Source organism: Sinohyriopsis cumingii, unplaced genomic scaffold, assembly GCF_028554795.1.
Source record: "Sinohyriopsis cumingii isolate HCF-2022 unplaced genomic scaffold, ASM2855479v2 utg003566l, whole genome shotgun sequence".
NCBI classification, from domain to species: Eukaryota; Metazoa; Mollusca; class Bivalvia; order Unionida; family Unionidae; genus Sinohyriopsis; species Sinohyriopsis cumingii.
The window spans coordinates 105,358-125,432 of record NW_028316531.1 but is presented as its reverse complement, the minus strand read 5'-3'; the positions used below and the strand labels follow the sequence as shown (position 1 = coordinate 125,432).

Below are 20,075 nucleotides of genomic sequence, written 5' to 3'. Positions count from 1 at the left end.
AGATTCAGTACAATACTTAAGATAGGAAATCCTTTTCTCACTGTAGAAAATTACTGCTGAAAAAGTTACCAATCTTCTTTATTTACACAGTACATATACTATCTTGCAAGCTGGGCTAGGTCACTGACAGTATCCACCAATCACAGTAATGTCAGTGTTTCAGAAAACCAAACTCGTATCTTTCAAAAATATCTACCATTCTTGTCAATTAGACTGAAGGTGAAAACATATCTTTCACTGACCTTTCATCTTGTGCTATAAAGCATTGTTTCAAAACATAATTAGCAAGAAAACAAATGTTACCAACATTTTCTATGGTGGGAAAAGTTTTTGTAAACCAGGTTGGATCCTATGAATCCGAGTTACTCTAAATACAGTGCAGCTGACCTTGGAGAATACTTTCATAAACTATACAAAATTTATAATCCATCAATCTTAATTTTACTTCTAAAATCAAATTCTAAATACACATGTATAAAATAGATGCCTGATCAACAAAGATAATGCTCTGTCCACCAAAAGCAATGCACTGTCCAACAAAAATAATGCCTGTCAAATAAAGGTGATGTCCTATACATAAAAGCCAAAAATAGTGTGGTCCCTCGAGTGTCTATAAGGATAGGTTTCTCTTCTCAGTATGTCAGCGACTAATGCAAAAGTGCATTCACTGCATGGTCATTTTATGTAATAGTGATGGACTTTGCACATTATACAGTCACATACTGTGATCAAATACAGAAAATGAATTACTGCTTTTTAATTTAAATCTCTAAATGAAACAGAGATATACTAAACGTACTGTGTCAATGCAGGAATATTATTAAAAGATTTCTAAATTTCATTCAATTTATTTAAAAAAAAGGATTCAATACTTTTTCAAGCATATTATAAGCAGTCAAATAGAAAAAGTTCTTCTAAATGTTGAGAAAAGGACTCAGATCATTTAGACAATCATCACATGAAAATAAGATGGCATGTTAGCAAGAAAGAGAATGAAAGAGAAGAATACTAAAAAGTAAGCACTCTCCTTCATTGAAATTGGAACAGCAAACAAATGTTTATTAAACCTTTGCTGGCCAGATTTATGATGTAGAAATAAAAGCAGCATATATAAAGAAAAGCATGGTGAATATTATGTTTGGAGATTGGGAGATAAAAATGAACATACCTGTGTCCTACAGGCATCATTTCAAAGAACTTTTATTTTCAAAGAATTAAGGTCCATAATTTTGTCTATAAAAACAAGGATCTTCTGTGCTTATTTTCTCAATGTCGCTTACGTAATACAAAAGCCATAAAATATGATGAAACTGCATTTGAATGCACAGTATTTTCATAATTCTTTCCAAAAATTGTAAATTTTGTTTCTATTCTCTTCATCCGTCAATGATCATAGTTAAAATTTTCACAAGATCATTGTTCATTTCATACTGTATCACAAATTTCCAACACTGTAACCTCTTCTGCACTGAGTTCATATTACTGTAATATGTCGCTTCCACATACATATCAGGGTCCGATAATACCTGTGCCAACTTTTGTAAGGGTCAAACTTTCAAATATAATTATTTATAAATTCATATACGATGCAATAGAAAGTTAAAATAATGATGAATATGGGATTTTCAGATGCAGAAAATCCGAAAAATTGTTTAAAAAGAAACCGCCATATCTGACTTTAAAGAGACTGCATTACTACATATAAATGATAAATGACCAACATTCACTCCCGACAACTGATGAAATAAACTGATGAGATAAATCTAGCTTGAAATGTCTGTTTCATCTAAATTTCTTCGAACTTACAACTGTTCATTTATTAAACTGTTTTACAGAGTCTACAGTGTAATCATTTATTAAAACATCTTTTTCCATTAAAATATTAATTTTTCCAGATGTCACTATTGTGCCCGTTTACATGCTGTATTTACGTCTTTAGGCAGGCTGTCAGCAAGTTAATTGGCATAGATCAAAGTCCACTCAGAGGCATATTGGAGCCCAGGCTTACATTAAAATCATGTGTGGTAGATCAGTACAGACACAAAACAATGAATAAAATCCTAAGTGTACTTTCTAAAAGCCACTTAGTTTTCTTCTATCAGTTAGGACAGAGGTCAATCATCATCTACTGCCTGATTCATTGCACCGGCCTCCTTCCATGATGTGAATTCTGTGGTTTCTCTATACCCTCCTCTTTTACCCCCTCTGCCCCTCATGTTGTAGGGCTGAAAACGTTCTCTCATTCCTCCTCCTCTTCCTCTGCCACCTCCTCTTCCTCTGCCACCTCCTCTTCCTCTGCCTCCTCCTCCACTTCTCCAGGATGTGAGGTATTCATCCTCATCAAAGTTAATTTCATTCATGCCCCAGACATCCCCACTCTTGCGTGAGAAACTTGGTCCTGGGTCCCCAAAGTTAAAGCCACCCCTTCCACCACCTCCAAACCCAGCACGATCTCCTCTCCATCCTCCTCTTTGGAAGCCCCCTCTTGAAGGTCCCTGCAGCATAGGTCCCTGTGGCATAAATGTAGGTACCATTGCCATTTCTCTCTCACGACTGAAGGAGACAGAAAACAAAAATCATGAAAACTATCCTCATCAGAAAAGAGAAGTGGATTATGTCTTCAGTCACAGATAATTATACAATTGCGCAATTGGCCCATAAATGGACTCCAAAGGGTTAGGTAGAGTAACTGGAACTACAATGGTCTCGTATGATGGAACTCCTCAATATTTATGTTCATCAGGACTGGACAATAAACAAAACCTATAAATACTCTTTTCTAGTATAACATAAATAAATTCTCATAAAATAATAGTAACCAGCAATAAATATCATTTCCTTGTATAACATGAACTCTCATATAACATTAGTATCCACCCAAAAATACCCTATCTTTGTGTAACACAAACTCTCAAACAATGGGATCCACCTATAAATACCCTCTCCTAGCATAACATAAACTCTTGTATAACAATAGTACCCATCTATTATTATGATTCTGTGGTCTTAAAATAAGTAATAGAAATAGGTGAGAAGCAACGATGTTTCTAAAATTCAACAAATACTTTATTTCCCAAGGATACACAGTGAAAATGTGAAAATAAAAGAACTTACAAGTACTGCAAATTAAATTCCAAATAATCCTAGAATTACAGACTAGCCTTTTCTATAAATAAAAATATGACCTACTGCTAGACAAAATCTCAGTTATAATTAGAAAATAAAATGTGGTAAATACATGTCCTTGACAAAAATAGTAAAATAATAGTTAAACCATACTCATAGGGAAACTATGAGGTTAACACACACTCTCAAATAATAGGATCCATCTATAAATGTAGGTACCATTGCCATTTCTCTCTCACATATTTAGCTATGTATAAGTTGTTTACAGAATTTGTAAAAAAAAATCAATGATTCAGGTAAAGTAGAAAATGAACTGATTTTGGACAAGGTCAACTCCAATATACAATGTTGCATTATCATGAGCATATAATGAAAAAAAAAAAAAAAAAAAAAATATTTAAATTAAATATACATAACACTATAAATACTCTCTCCAAGTATAACATAAAATCTCGTATTACAATACTATCCGCTATCCACCAATAAATACTCTCTCCAAGTATAACATAAAATCTCATATTACAGTACTATCCACTATCCACCAATAAATACTCTCTCCAAGTATAACATAAACTCTCATATCACAGTACTATCCACTATCCACCAATAAATACTGTCTCCAAGTATAACATAAACTCTCATATTACAATACTATCTGCTATCCACCAATAAATACTCTCTCCAAGTATAACATAAATTCTCGTATTACAATACTATCCGCTATCCACCAATAACTACTCTCTCCAAGTATAACATTAACTCTCATATTACAATACTACCCACCAATAAATACTCTCTCCAAGTATAACATAAACTCTCATATTACAGTACTATCCACTATCCACCAATAAATACTGTCTCCAAGTATAACATAAACTCTCATATTACAATACTATCCACTATCCACCAATAAATACTCTCTCCAAGTGTAACATAAAATCTCATATTCCAGTATTATCCACTATCCACCAATAAATACTCTATCCAAGTAGAACATAAACTCTCATATTCCAGTACTATCCACCAATAAATACTGTCTCCAAGTATAACATAAAATCTCGTATTACAATACTATCCGCTATCCACCAATAAATACTCTCTCCAAGTATAACATTAACTCTCATATTATAGTACTATCCACCAATAAATACTGTCTCGAAGTATAACATAAAATCTCGCATTACAATACTATCTGCTATCCACCAATAAATACTCTCTCCAAGTATAACATAAAATCTCATATTACAGTACTATCCACTATCCACCAATAAATACTGTCTCCAAGTATAACATTAACTCTCATATTACAGTACTATCCACTATCCACCTATAAATACTGTCTCCAAGTATAACATTAACTCTCATATTACAGTACTATCCACTATCCACCTATAAATACTGTCTCCAAGTATAACATTAACTCTCATATTACAATACTACCCACCAATAAATACTCTCTCCAAGTATAACATAAAATCTCGTATTACAATACTATCCACTACCCACCAATAAATACTCTCTCCAAGTATAACATAAAATCTCGTATTACAATACTATCCGCTATCCACCAATAAATACTCTCTCCAAGTATAACATTAACTCTCATATTACAATACTACCCACCAATAAATACTGTCTCCAAGTATAACATAAAATCTCGTATTACAATACTATCCGCAATCCACCAATAAATACTCTCTCCAAGTCTAACATAAAATCTCGTATTACAATACTATCCGCTATCCACCAATAAATACTCTCTCCAAGTATAACATTAACTCTCATATTACAATACTACCCACCAATAAATACTCTCTCCAAGTATAACATAAACTCTCATATTACAATACTATCCACTATCCACCAATAAATACTGTCTCCAAGTATAACATTAACTCTCATATTACAGTACTATCCACTATCCACCTATAAATACTGTCTCCAAGTAAAACATTAACTCTCATATTACAGTACTATCCACTATCCACCTATAAATACTCCCTCCAAGTATAACATAAAATCTCGTATTACAATACTATCCGCTATCCACCAATAAATACTCTCTCCAAGTATAACATTAACTCTCATATTACAATACTACCCACGAATAAATACTGTCTCAAAGTATAACATAAAATCTTGTATTACAATACTATCCGCTATCCACCAATAAATACTGTCTCCAAGTATAAAATAAAATCTTGTATTACAATACTATCCGCTATCCACCAATAAATACTCTCTCCAAGAATAACATTAACTCTCATATTACAATACTACCCACCAATAAATACTCTCTCCAAGTATAACATAAACTCTCATATTACAATACTATCCACTATCCACCAATGAATACTGTCTCCAAGTATAACATAAAATCTCGTATTACAATACTATCTGCCATCCACCAATAAATACTCTCTCCAAGTATAACATAAAATCTCATATTACAGTACTATCCACTATCCACCAATAAATACTGTCTCCAAGTATAACATTAACTCTCATATTACAGTACTATCCACTATCCACCTATACATACTGTCTCCAAGTATAACATTAACTCTCATATTACAGTACTATCCACTATCCACCTATAAATACTGTCTCCAAGTATAACATTAACTCTCATATTACAGTACTATCCACTATCCACCTATAAATACTGTCTCCAAGTATAACATTAACTCTCATATTACAATACTACCCACCAATAAATACTGTCTCCAAGTATAACATAAAATCTCGTATTACAATACTATCCGCAATCCACCAATAAATACTCTCTCCAAGTATAACATAAAATCTCGTATTACAATACTATCCGCTATCCACCAATAAATACTCTCTCCAAGTATAACATTAACTCTCATATTACAATACTACCCACCAATAAATACTCTCTCCAAGTATAACATAAACTCTCATATTACAATACTATCCACTATCCACCAATAAATACTGTCTCCAAGTATAACATTAACTCTCATATTACAATACTATCCGCTATCCACCAATAAATACTCTCTCCAAGTATAACATTAACTCTCATATTACAATACTACCCACCAATAAATACTGTCTCCAAGTATAACATAAAATCTCGTATTACAATACTATCCGCTATCCACCAATAAATACTCTCTCCAAGTATAACATTAACTCTCATATTACAATACTACCCACCAATAAATACTCTCTCCAAGTATAACATAAACTCTCATATTACAATACTATCCACTATCCACCAATAAATACTGTCTCCAAGTATAACATTAACTCTCATATTACAGTACTATCCACTATCCACCTATAAATACTGTCTCCAAGTATAACATTAACTCTCATATTACAGTACTATCCACTATCCACCTATAAATACTCCCTCCAAGTATAACATAAAATCTCGTATTACAATGCTATCCGCTATCCACCAATAAATACTCTCTCCAAGTATAACATTAACTCTCATATTACAATACTACCCACGAATAAATACTGTCTCCAAGTATAACATAAAATCTTGTATTACAATACTATCCGCTATCCACCAAAAAATACTCTCTCCAAGTATAACATAAAATCTTGTATTACAATACTATCCGCTATCCACCAATAAATACTCTCTCCAAGTATAACATTAACTCTCATATTACAATACTACCCACCAATAAATACTCTCTCCAAGTATAACATAAACTCTCATATTACAATACTATCCACTATCCACCAATGAATACTGTCTCCAAGTATAACATAAAATCTCGTATTACAATACTATCTGCCATCCACCAATAAATACTCTCTCCAAGTATAACATAAAATCTCATATTACAGTACTATCCACTATCCACCAATAAATACTGTCTCCAAGTATAACATTAACTCTCATATTACAGTACTATCCACTATCCACCTATACATACTGTCTCCAAGTATAACATTAACTCTCATATTACAGTACTATCCACTATCCACCTATAAATACTGTCTCCAAGTATAACATAAACTCTCATATTACAGTACTATCCACTATCCATGAATAAATACTGTCTCCAAGTATAACATTACCTCTCATATTACAGTACTATCCACTATCCACCTATAAATACTGTCTCCAAGTATAACATAAAATCTCGTATTACAATACTATCCGCTATCCACCAATAAATACTCTCTCCAAGTATAACATTAACTCTCATATTTCAGTACTATCCACTATCCACCAATAAATACTCTCTCCAAGTATAACATAAAATCTCATATTCCAGTACTATCCACTATCCACCAATAAATACTCTCTCCAAGTATAACATTAACTCTCATATTACAGTACTATCCACTATCCACCTATACATACTGTCTCCAAGTATAACATTAACTCTCATATTACAGTACTATCCACTATCCACCTATAAATACTGTCTCCAAGTATAACATAAACTCTCATATTACAGTACTATCTACTATCCATGAATAAATACTGTCTCCAAGTATAACATTACCTCTCATATTACAGTACTATCCACTATCCACCTATAAATACTGTCTCCAAGTATAACATAAAATCTCGTATTACAATACTATCCGCTATCCACCAATAAATACTCTCTCCAAGTATAACATTAACTCTCATATTTCAGTACTATCCACTATCCACCAATAAATACTCTCTCCAAGTATAACATAAAATCTCATATTCCAGTACTATCCACTATCCACCAATAAATACTCTCTCCAAGTATAACATTAACTCTCATATTACAGTACTATCCACTATCCACAAATAAATACTCTCTCCAAGTATAACATTAACTCTCATATTACAGTACTATCCACCAATAAATACTGTCTCCAAGTATAACATAAAATCTCGTATTACAATACTATCTGCTATCCACCAATAAATACTCTCTCCAAGTATAACATAAAATCTCATATTACAGTACTATCCACTATCCACCAATAAATACTGTCTCCAAGTATAACATTAACTCTCATATTCCAGTACTATCCACTATCCACCTATAAATACTGTCTCCAAGTATAACATAAACTCTCATATTACAGTACTATCCACTATCCACCAATAAATACTGTCTCCAAGTATAACATAAACTCTCATATTACAGTACTATCCACTATCCACCTATAAATACTCCCTCCAAGTATAACATAAAATCTCGTATTACAATACTATCCGCTATCCACCAATAAATACTCTCTCCAAGTATAACATTAACTCTCATATTACAATACTACCCACGAATAAATACTGTCTCCAAGTATAACATAAAATCTTGTATTACAATACTATCCGCTATCCACCAATAAATACTCTCTCCAAGTATAAAATAAAATCTTGTATTACAATACTATCCGCTATCCACCAATAAATACTCTCTCCAAGTATAACATTAACTCTCATATTACAATACTACCCACCAATAAATACTCTCTCCAAGTATAACATAAACTCTCATATTACAATACTATCCACTATCCACCAATGAATACTGTCTCCAAGTATAACATAAAATCTCGTATTACAATACTATCTGCCATCCACCAATAAATACTCTCTCCAAGTATAACATAAAATCTCATATTACAGTACTATCCACTATCCACCAATAAATACTGTCTCCAAGTATAACATTAACTCTCATATTACAGTACTATCCACTATCCACCTATACATACTGTCTCCAAGTATAACATTAACTCTCATATTACAGTACTATCCACTATCCACCTATAAATACTGTCTCCAAGTATAACATAAACTCTCATATTACAGTACTATCCACTATCCATGAATAAATACTGTCTCCAAGTATAACATTACCTCTCATATTACAGTACTATCCACTATCCACCTATAAATACTGTCTCCAAGTATAACATAAAATCTCGTATTACAATACTATCCGCTATCCACCAATAAATACTCTCTCCAAGTATAACATTAACTCTCATATTTCAGTACTATCCACTATCCACCAATAAATACTCTCTCCAAGTATAACATAAAATCTCATATTCCAGTACTATCCACTATCCACCAATAAATACTCTCTCCAAGTATAACATTAACTCTCATATTACAGTACTATCCACTATCCACAAATAAATACTCTCTCCAAGTATAACATTAACTCTCATATTACAGTACTATCCACCAATAAATACTGTCTCCAAGCATAACATAAAATCTCGTATTACAATACTATCTGCTATCCACCAATAAATACTCTCTCCAAGTATAACATAAAATCTCATATTACAGTACTATCCACTATCCACCAATAAATACTGTCTCCAAGTATAACATTAACTTTCATATTCCAGTACTATCCACTATCCACCTATAAATACTGTCTCCAAGTATAACATTAACTCTCATATTACAGTACTATCCACTATCCACCTATAAATACTGTCTCCAAGTATAACATTAACTCTCATATTACAGTACTATCCACTATCCACCTATAAATACCGTCCAAGTATAACATTAACTCTCATATTACAGTACTATCCACTATCCACCTATAAATACTCTCTCCAAGTATAACATAAAATCTAGTATTACAATACTATCCGCTATCCGCCAATAAATACTCTCTCCAAGTATAACATTAACTCTCATATTACAATACTACCCACCAATAAATACTCTCTCCAAGTATAACATAAACTCTCATATTACAATACTATCCACTATCCACCAATAAATACTGTCTCCAAGTATAACATAAAATCTCGTATTACAATACTATCCACTATCCACCAATAAATACTCTCTCCAAGTATAACATAAAATCTTGTATTACAATACTATCCGCTATCCACCAATAAATACTCTCTCCAAGTATAACATTAACTCTCATATTACAGTACTATCCACCAATAAATACTGTCTCCAAGTATAACATAAACTCTCATATTACAGTACTATCCACTATCCACCAATAAATACTCTCTCCAAGTATAACATAAAATCTCATATTCCAGTACTATCCACCAATAAATACTGTCTCCAAGTATAACATACACTCACATATTACAGTACTATCCACTATGCACCAATAAATACTCTCTCTAAGTATAACATAAACTCTCATATTACAGTACTATCCACTATCCACCAATAAATACTGTCTCCAAGTATAACATAAACTCTCATATTACAGTACTATCCACTATCCACCAATAAATACTCTCTCCAAGTATAACATAAAATCTCATATTCCAGTACTATCCACCAATAAATACTGTCTCCAAGTATAACATACACTCACATATTACAGTACTATCCACTATGCACCAATAAATACTCTCTCTAAGTATAACATAAACTCACATATTACAATACATGCACCTACAAATAGTCTCTCCAAGTATAACATAAACTCTCATATTACAGTACTATCCACTATCCACCAATAAATACTGTCTCCAAGTATAACATAAAATCTCATATTACAATACTATCTGCTATCCACCAATAAATACTGTCTCCAAGTATAACATAAACTCTCATATTACAGTACTATGCACTATCCACCAATAAATACTGTCTCCAAGTATAACATAAACTCTCATATTACAGTACTATCCACTATCCACCTATAAATACTCTCTCCAAGTATAACATAAACTCTCATATTACAGTACTATCCACTATCCACCAATAAATACTGTCTCCAAGTATAACATTAACTCTCATATTACAGTACTATCCACTATCCACCTATAAATACTGTCTCCAAGTATAACATAAAATCTCGTATTACAATACTATCCGCTATCCACCAATAAATACTCTCTCCAAGTATAACATTAACTCTCATATTACAATACTATCTACCAATAAATACTCTCTCCAAGTATAACATAAACTCTCATATTACAGTACTATCCACTATCCACCAATAAATACTGTCTCCAAGTATAACATAAACTCTCATATTACAGTACTATCCACTATCCACCAATAAATACTCTCTCCAAGTATAACATAAAATCTCATATTCCAGTACTATCCACTATATGCCAATAAATACTCTCTCCAAGTAGAACATAAACTCTCATATTACAGTACTATCCACCAATAAATACTGTCTCCAAGTATAACGTAAAATCTCGTATTACAATACCATCCGCTATCCACCTATAAATACTGTCTCCAAGATTAACATTAACTCTCATATTACAATACTACCCACCAATAAATACTCTCTCCAAGTGTAACATAAAATCTCATATTCCAGTACTATCCACTATATACCAATAAATACTCTCTCCAAGTAAAAGATAAACTCTCATATTACAGTACTATCCACCAATAAATACTGTCTCCAAGTATAATATACACTCACATATTACAGTACTATCCACTATGCACCAATAAATACTCTAAGTATAACATAAACTCACATATTAGAATACATCCACCTACAAATACTCTCTCCAAGTATAACATAAACTCTTATATTACATTACTATCCACCAATAAATACTGTCTCCAAGTATAACATAAACTCACATGTTACAGTACTATCCACCAATAAATACTCTCTCCAAGTATAACATTAACTCTCGTATTACAATACTATCCACTATCCACCAATAAATACCGTCTCCAAGTATAACATAAACTCACATATTACAGTACTATCCACCAATAAATACTGTCTCCAAGAATAACATAAACTCTCATATTACAGTACTATCCACCAATAAATACTGTCTCCAAGTATAACATAAACTCACATATTACAGTACTATCCACCAATAAATACTGTCTCCAAGTATAACATAAACCAGGGATCGTCCTGGGCTTCGCCAATGTCGCAAATTGCGATTTTTTTTCCTTATTGGCGACAAAAATATCCCATCTGGCGATTTTTTTGGCGACAGACTTTTTGGTTATTTAATTTGTACATACAATCATGGATTTGGACTGGATAAATTAAAAGGGAGAATGAAAGGAAGCCACAAACTTGACTAAGCAATGCACTGGAATCGATCTGTTACACAAACGATATTTTGTTCGTATTGACAACCCCATCTTTACAGTGCATTGTTACATCATAATCTGCTTATGCTGACATCTGAGCGGAGTACTGTATGCTGTGTTACAGTCAATCATGTTACCGAACTATACCTACAACTGACCGACTTCTGAAGATGACAATAGAACAGATACAATTAATTGAATGGCTAATCCTTCTGTTGTTTTTTTTTTTTTTACATAACCTTTGAAGTACCGACTACTGAGTATAAATACAAAGCAAATGGAAAAAATCTCAATCACAATCATATCTGTCGCCAGTACAGCATTTTACTCATTGATCTTTTCCTATTGCCACCAGACCGTGTTACGGCTGCAGAGACTTAAACTCCGCCAATAGAACAGATACAATTAATTGAATGGCTTAATCCTTCTGTTGTTTTTTTTTTTTTGTTTTTTTTTACATATACCTATACAGTAGTTTTGTTGAACCTTCATAGAAAACTGATAACCTTTGAAGTACCGACTACTGAGTATAAATACAAAGCAAATGGAAAAAATCTCAATCACAATTATATCTGTCGCCAGTACAGCATTTTACTCATTGATCTTTTCCTATTGCCACCAATCCGTGTTACGGCTGCAGAGACTTAAACTCCGCAACAAGAAATAGCTAAAAAAAACCAAACAGTTTTGCATAATTAATAATAATTATTTATTTCTCAAAATACAGGAGTGAAAGAATCCCTAAATTAGGTGTGAATTTATGCTTATATATACGGTCCAATATTGCCAGGTGTTGACTCATGTAAGTTTCATTCGTGGGAATGGAGATCCTATTTTGCTTGTCGAGAAAATGTATACAGCATTCAGTGATCATTCTTGGGATTTAGGAAGCAATTCACTACAAGCTTTGTGGAGCTAGCCATAAGGTGGGGGGGGGCTGCTAAGAGACTACTGGTGTCACCTGTCAGCATTGTAGACTGTGAACATGGATTCAGTAAGATGAACCTCATAAAGACTGACATCAGAAATAAACTCTGCATCTCATCTCTCGAGAATTTAATAAGAATCAGCATGTACAGATGTGAAAAATTAGACTTTGAAACTGCATTCAACAAGTGGGCAGCCCTAAAATCGCGACGGATCTTCATGTAACACTTGGTAACATTTTGTTAATGCTTGTTGTAATTAGAGTATTAACTAACCCATCTTTTGTAATTTTCATTGCCTGTTACATTAATAGACTAAATTAACACTTGAAAAAATGTACACTACTTGTTCCGGCGACATTTTTTGAAAATTGGCGACAGAATATTGAGGTTGGCGATTTTTTTGGCGACAGCTTTTTAAAAGCCAGGACCATCCCTGCATAAACTCACGTATTACAGTACTATCCACCAATAAATACTGTCTCCAAGTATAACATAAACTCTCATATTACAATACTATCCACCAATAAATACTGTCTCCAAGTATAACATAAACTCTCATATGACAGTACTATCCACCAATAAATACCGTCTCCAAGTATAACATAAACTCTCATATTACAGTACTATCCACCAATAAATAATGTCTCCAAGTATAACATACACTCACATATTACAATACTATCCACTATCCACCAATAAATACTGTCTCCAAGTATAACATAAACTCTCATATTACAATACTATCCACCAATAAATACTGTCTCCAAGCATAACATAAACTCTCATATTACAATACTATCCACTATCCACCAATAAATACTGTCTCCAAGTATAACATAAACTCTCATATTACAATACTATCCACCAATAAATACTGTCTCCAAGTATAACATAAACTCTCATATTACAATACTATCTACTATCCACCAATAAATACTGTCTCCAAGTATAACATAAACTTACATATTACAATACTATCCACTATCCACCAATAAATACTGTCTCCAAGTATAACATAAACTCACATATTACAGTACTATCCACCAATAAATACTGTCTCCAAGTATAACATAAACTCACGTATTACAGTACTATCCACCAATAAATACTGTCTCCAAGTATAACATAAACTCACATATTACAGTACTATCCACCAATAAATACTGTCTCCAAGTATAACATAAACTCACATATTACAATACTATCCACCAATAAATACTGTCTCCAAGTATAACATAAACTCACATATTACAGTACTATCCACCAATAAATACTGTCTCCAAGTATAACATAAACTCTCATATTACAATACTATCCACCAATAAATACTGTCTCCAAGTATAACATACACTCACATATTACAATACTATCCACTATCCACCAATAAATACTGTCTCCAAGTATAACATAAACTCTCATATTACAATACTATCCACCAATAAATACTGTCTCCAAGTATAACATAAACTCTCATATTACAATACTATCCACTATCCACCAATAAATACTGTCTCCAAGTATAACATAAACTCACATATTACAGTACTATCCACCAATAAATACTGTCTCCAAGTATAACATACACTCACATATTACAGTACTATCCACCAATAAATACTGTCTCCAAGTATAACATAAACTCTCATATTACAATACTATCCACCAATAAATACTGTCTCCAAGTATAACATAAACTCTCATATGACAGTACTATCCACCAATAAATACCGTCTCCAAGTATAACATAAACTCTCATATTACAGTACTATCCACCAATAAATAATGTCTCCAAGTATAACATAAACTCTCATATTACAGTACTATCCACCAATAAATAATGTCTCCAAGTATAACATAAACTTACATATTACAATACTATCCACTATCCACCAATAAATACTGTCTCCAAGTATAACATAAACTCTCATATTACAATACTATCCACTATCCACCAATAAATAATGTCTCCAAGTATAACATAAACTCTCATATTACAATACTATCCACTATCCACCTATAAATACTCTCTCCAAGTATAACATAAACTCTCATATTACAATACTATCCACTATCCACCAATAAATAATGTCTCCAAGTATAACATAAACTCTCATATTACAATACTATCCACTATCCACCTATAAATACTCTCTCCAAATATAACATAAACTTACATATTACAGTACTATCCAACAATAAATACTGTCTCCAAGTATAACATAAACTCTCACATTACAGTACTATCCACCAATAAATACTGTCTCCAAGTATAACATAAACTCACATATTACAATACTATCCACCAATGAATACTGTCTCCAAGTATAACATAAACTCACATATTACAGTACTATCCACCAATAAATACTGTCTCCAAGTATAACATAAACTCTCATATTACAATACTATCCACTATCCACCAATAAATACTCTCTCCAAGTATAACATAAAATCTCACATTACAGTACTATCCACCAATAAATACTGTCTCCAAGTATAACATAAACTCTCACATTACAGTACTATCCACCAATAAATACTGTCTCCAAGTATAACATAAACTCACATATTACAATACTATCCACCAATGAATACTGTCTCCAAGTATAACATAAACTCACATATTACAGTACTATCCACCAATAAATACCATCTCCAAGTATAACATAAACTCACATATTACAATACTATCCACTATCCACCAATAAATACTCTCTCCAAGTATAACATAAACTCTCATATTACAGTACTATCCACTATCACCAATAAATACTGTCTCCAAGTATAACATAAACTCACATATTACAGTACTATCCACCAATAAATACTCTCTCCAAGTATAACATTAACTCTCATATTACAATACTATCCACTATCCACCAATAAATACCATCTCCAAGTATAACATTAACTCTCATATTACAATACTATCCACGATCCACCAATAAACTCTCTCAAGTATAACAAACTGGTATAACAATAGTATCAATATGGATAAAATTATAATGACTTAATCTTTGCAACTTATTTGTTTATATATTTTAGTTTGAGGCTAATGAAAACCAGTTATTACGTGATTTTACATTTTGTCAGGGTTTTTGTACTATAGACATAATTACGACATAGCCATGTGATATCTTCCATCAATACCTGCTGGAAGTGCACCTTGACAGCTCCCATATACAGTGTGGTGCATCTAAAGTTAATACAGTGAAAAACAGAACAATGACAAGGATTGAATCTCCATTGGATTGATGTTTCCTCTGATAAGCAATAAAAAAAACAACTATTGCAACATCTATGCAGTGTGTGTAGGTGATATGCTGCTGATCTCCATGCAAATTTCTTCAAAGGTGGATAATTTTGTGCAAATTTAAACGTATATACTTATGGACCAAAATTGGATATGGCCACTGGGACAACAGGTTGGTAGCTGTGTAGGTAGTTAGAAACATAGATTGGTAGGTAGGCAGAATAATGCTTTTTTTCTTCTAAAATTTGATCCTATGGACACTGTCCCCCCCCCCAATCCAAATGCGACAAAAGCAGAATCGATGCCATACAAATCCCCACCATCACCAAGTCTAATGATGGTCTGTTTTTTGTTTTCTAAGTAATAACTGCCATCACTCCTTCAGCCATTAACAACAATGATCATATCACCAGGTTTCAAAACTGGCTCCCTAAAACAAAGGCAAGATGTGTATCATTTACAAAACAAAACAAAGGATGGTTCCCATACTTTTCTAAAGATAAATTTCCAGGTCATTTCCAGGGTTTTTCCGGGATGAAATTACTTTTTTCGAGGTTCACATATGACCATTAATGAATGGAATTAAAGAACATTTTAGATTATAAAAGATGCATTTTCTAAATCTAAAGATGTTTCTCTTTCAAGACTCTCCAAAAACACCAAAGTCAGAAAAGATGATCATGTACAGAATCATAAAATGTACCACATGAAACAAGTTTGATTATATTCCTATAAATTGGCATGTGAAGTCATTTCAATGTACAAAATAAAAATTCTAACTTTGTTTTGCTGCATTATGTTGCTAAGGGAGAACAACATAATGAACATAAATTATGTTCTGTTTCCTTTGAAACCTTTAATACTAAAGAATTCTATAGCAATATGTATATGCATCTCAGAGACAGTAACATTTCCTACTACAGTATGAAAAAAAATAAACACAAATAATTAGAATATTGCCTTGTAACGAAAAGAGTTTAACCCTGAATTTATCTGTGAAAATAAAATTCCAAACAAGATTTTTCAAACAACCTAATCTCCTTAAGACGATCTGGTTAAAAATCCATCATTTAAAAAACATTTTCAAAAGGGTTGTTTTAAATTTTGACAAAAGACCTTCAAAATTATATACTGTTATACAAACAAAGACTGAATTTTCTGTAAAATCAACTTGTCTTCTTGTAATTTCTTAAACCAGTCCCCAAACATGTATTGATACAGGGGCTCACATTGTTTTTTAATATACAATGCTGTTGGGCATTTCTGTGCACCCAAGGTTTCCGTCTCCAATAATGTAGCACAATGTATACTGAATTTGACCGATTGACAAAAATAAAATACTGCAATGCTTACCATTTGAAAAGAGGCAATTGTCGCCACAATATTCTTTTCAAAATAATATTACCTTTGGACACAAGGGATACCACCACCATGTTTTCATGACTCGCGATATGTCGGCTAATTCTGCATACAGCTTTGAAAAGATGTAATGTTTATCCATCAGGTTATAGAAATGAAATACATTATGTTGGACTGTTTCTGTCAGCAGTTCAGCTGAGTAATTTGATCAGGTTTATAGCTAGTTTTACAAAATTCAACGTAACAATGCCAATAAATGGCAAGCGATATTAAGCCAGGTAAACCGATCTTGTAAAAAAATTAGTAAAATTCAATATTTAAAAAAAGTAAGCTATTATGTGGAAGAGAAACAAAAATGAATAGGGTGTAATGTATTTACGTCTTGTTTATGGGGAAAAATTACTAAAGAATTTAGAAACAGACTAAAGGCTGGGACATTTTGTGAGAATCTGTTCTAGTGGCAAGCTGACATGTTGGGTAGCAGATGATTTTGTACATGTGGGGCAACTTGCAAAATTGGAAACTTTGATTAAGATGCATACTTTTTTTAAGGTATACGTTTCCATCTTTTATAAAATGTATTTATTTGTATGATTCTAACAGATACATAGTAAATAGGATTTTATGGGAGTGGGTCTTCATGTTGACATTTACAAATCACATTTTTGTATGCATTTCAAGTCGAAATGTGGAATATTTTTGTTCACTTTACGAGTATCACGTTTCTTAATTAAAGTACGATCTTTCTTTCTTGATACAAAATGAATTTTTGGCAACAAATAACACGTGATCCAATGTTTACAGAAATGACATCGTAGCGCAGAATTCCCTGACACGCAGAATTGGCCAACATGGTGGTAATACAAGGGACAACAATTTCTCATTTCAGGTCTGAGGTTCAACAATTTGGACTACAAATTTGGCTTAAAACGATTAGCAGTCCATTTTTTAATCCAAGTTTCCTCTGAATATTCCCACCCCATTTTTCATATTTGGACATTTAGGTTGGGTGTGGGGTCACTGCAACTGCATATCAAAAATTTGGAATTTGTTGCCACCGCGCGTTAGCGACATATGGCAGTCGCTTACCTGCAGGCCTAGAAAATTTAAACTTTTGTTATACTGACTCGTGCATGCATGAAATTGATAGAAAAATTATTTATTTTCTCAGAAATGGCAAGTATTATAATCGTTATGTCATTAACCTGCAGTCAAACAAGACGAAACTACGGCGTAGATGAAACCTGACCCAGTATTCGCCATTTGCATTACTAGTCACAGGACTTCACAAATCTCAAAGGAGGACATCGGAAGTCCAATAGTCAAGTGATATCAACAACAAACTTCTTTATAATACTGTTGTAGAGAAATTCAATTATATTAAATGAAAGTCAGATACTTTTTGTAAAAACCAGCAATCTAGCCAGTCTGATTTATGAAGCAGAGATCACATGTCAATGTGGTAGTCACGTGATACAACAATACTCCAAAAGTTGTTCTCAGAATATATAACTATGGAGAATTTTGTGTTCTTTCGTTTTTGTATTCTTATTACAACCAGTATATGACTTTCATTTAATATTTTTATATATTTTTTTCTTTACAACATTTGAAAAGGTGGGTTGTTTGTGTACAGTACTCATGCGACTAGCAATGCAAATCGCAAGCACCAGGTCACATTTCATCAACGACGTGGTTTTATCTTGTCTTTCTGCAGATTAAAGACATAACGATTTTAATTCTCACAATTTCTGAGAAAATAAGTAATTTTCATATCCATTTCATGCATGTATCACTCGATCAAGAAATGTTTAAAATTTGCTAGGCCATCCGGTAAGCGGCTACGCTTTGCCACTACCATGTTGGCCTCTTGTGATGCTAGATTGGTTTTCATACCTTCCATGTAAGGAAAGATACGGATATCAAGCTGACTTTAAAAATAAAAGTCTACTAGATGAATCTTATCCACTGAGCATTTGGATTGACTCAGCATGTATGTTTAATGCAAGCACCCAAATGATCCATACTGCACCCTCCAAATATTCTGGTTAGAACTCGATAAATTTAACTCATGATCAGTTTAGTTATGACTCAATTACATAATTGTTTCAGGCGTCAAGTGGTGGCAGAAAATTCCCGGGTTTTTCCTGACTGTCATCAATATTTGCAAAATTCCAGGACTTTTCACGGTCAGGAAAAAATTATCATTTCTCCCGACTTTTTCCCGATTTCCCGGTAGCATGGCAACCCTGACAAAGGCAACCATGTATCAGCTATGAAACAGAGGCAAGACACATCAGGTACATAACAAAGGCAATCATGTGTCAACTACAAAACAAAGGCAAGACATGTATCGGCTACAAAAGAAAGGCAATGATGTATC

General features: G+C 32.8%; 1 protein-coding gene across 1 annotated transcript in view; it reads right to left on the bottom strand.

The window, feature by feature from the left end:
• Window positions 1-1,184: 1,184 nt before the first annotated feature.
• LOC149769600 (RNA/RNP complex-1-interacting phosphatase homolog) overlaps window positions 1,185-20,075 on the bottom strand; it is a 40,682-nt gene continuing 21,791 nt past the window's right edge. Inside the window, exon 10 of the mRNA XM_089949827.1 lies at window positions 1,185-2,553. Within this exon, the coding sequence (XP_089805953.1) occupies window positions 2,115-2,553 (439 nt within the window). The 3' untranslated portion in view covers window positions 1,185-2,114. The remainder of the gene's footprint in view (window positions 2,554-20,075) is intronic.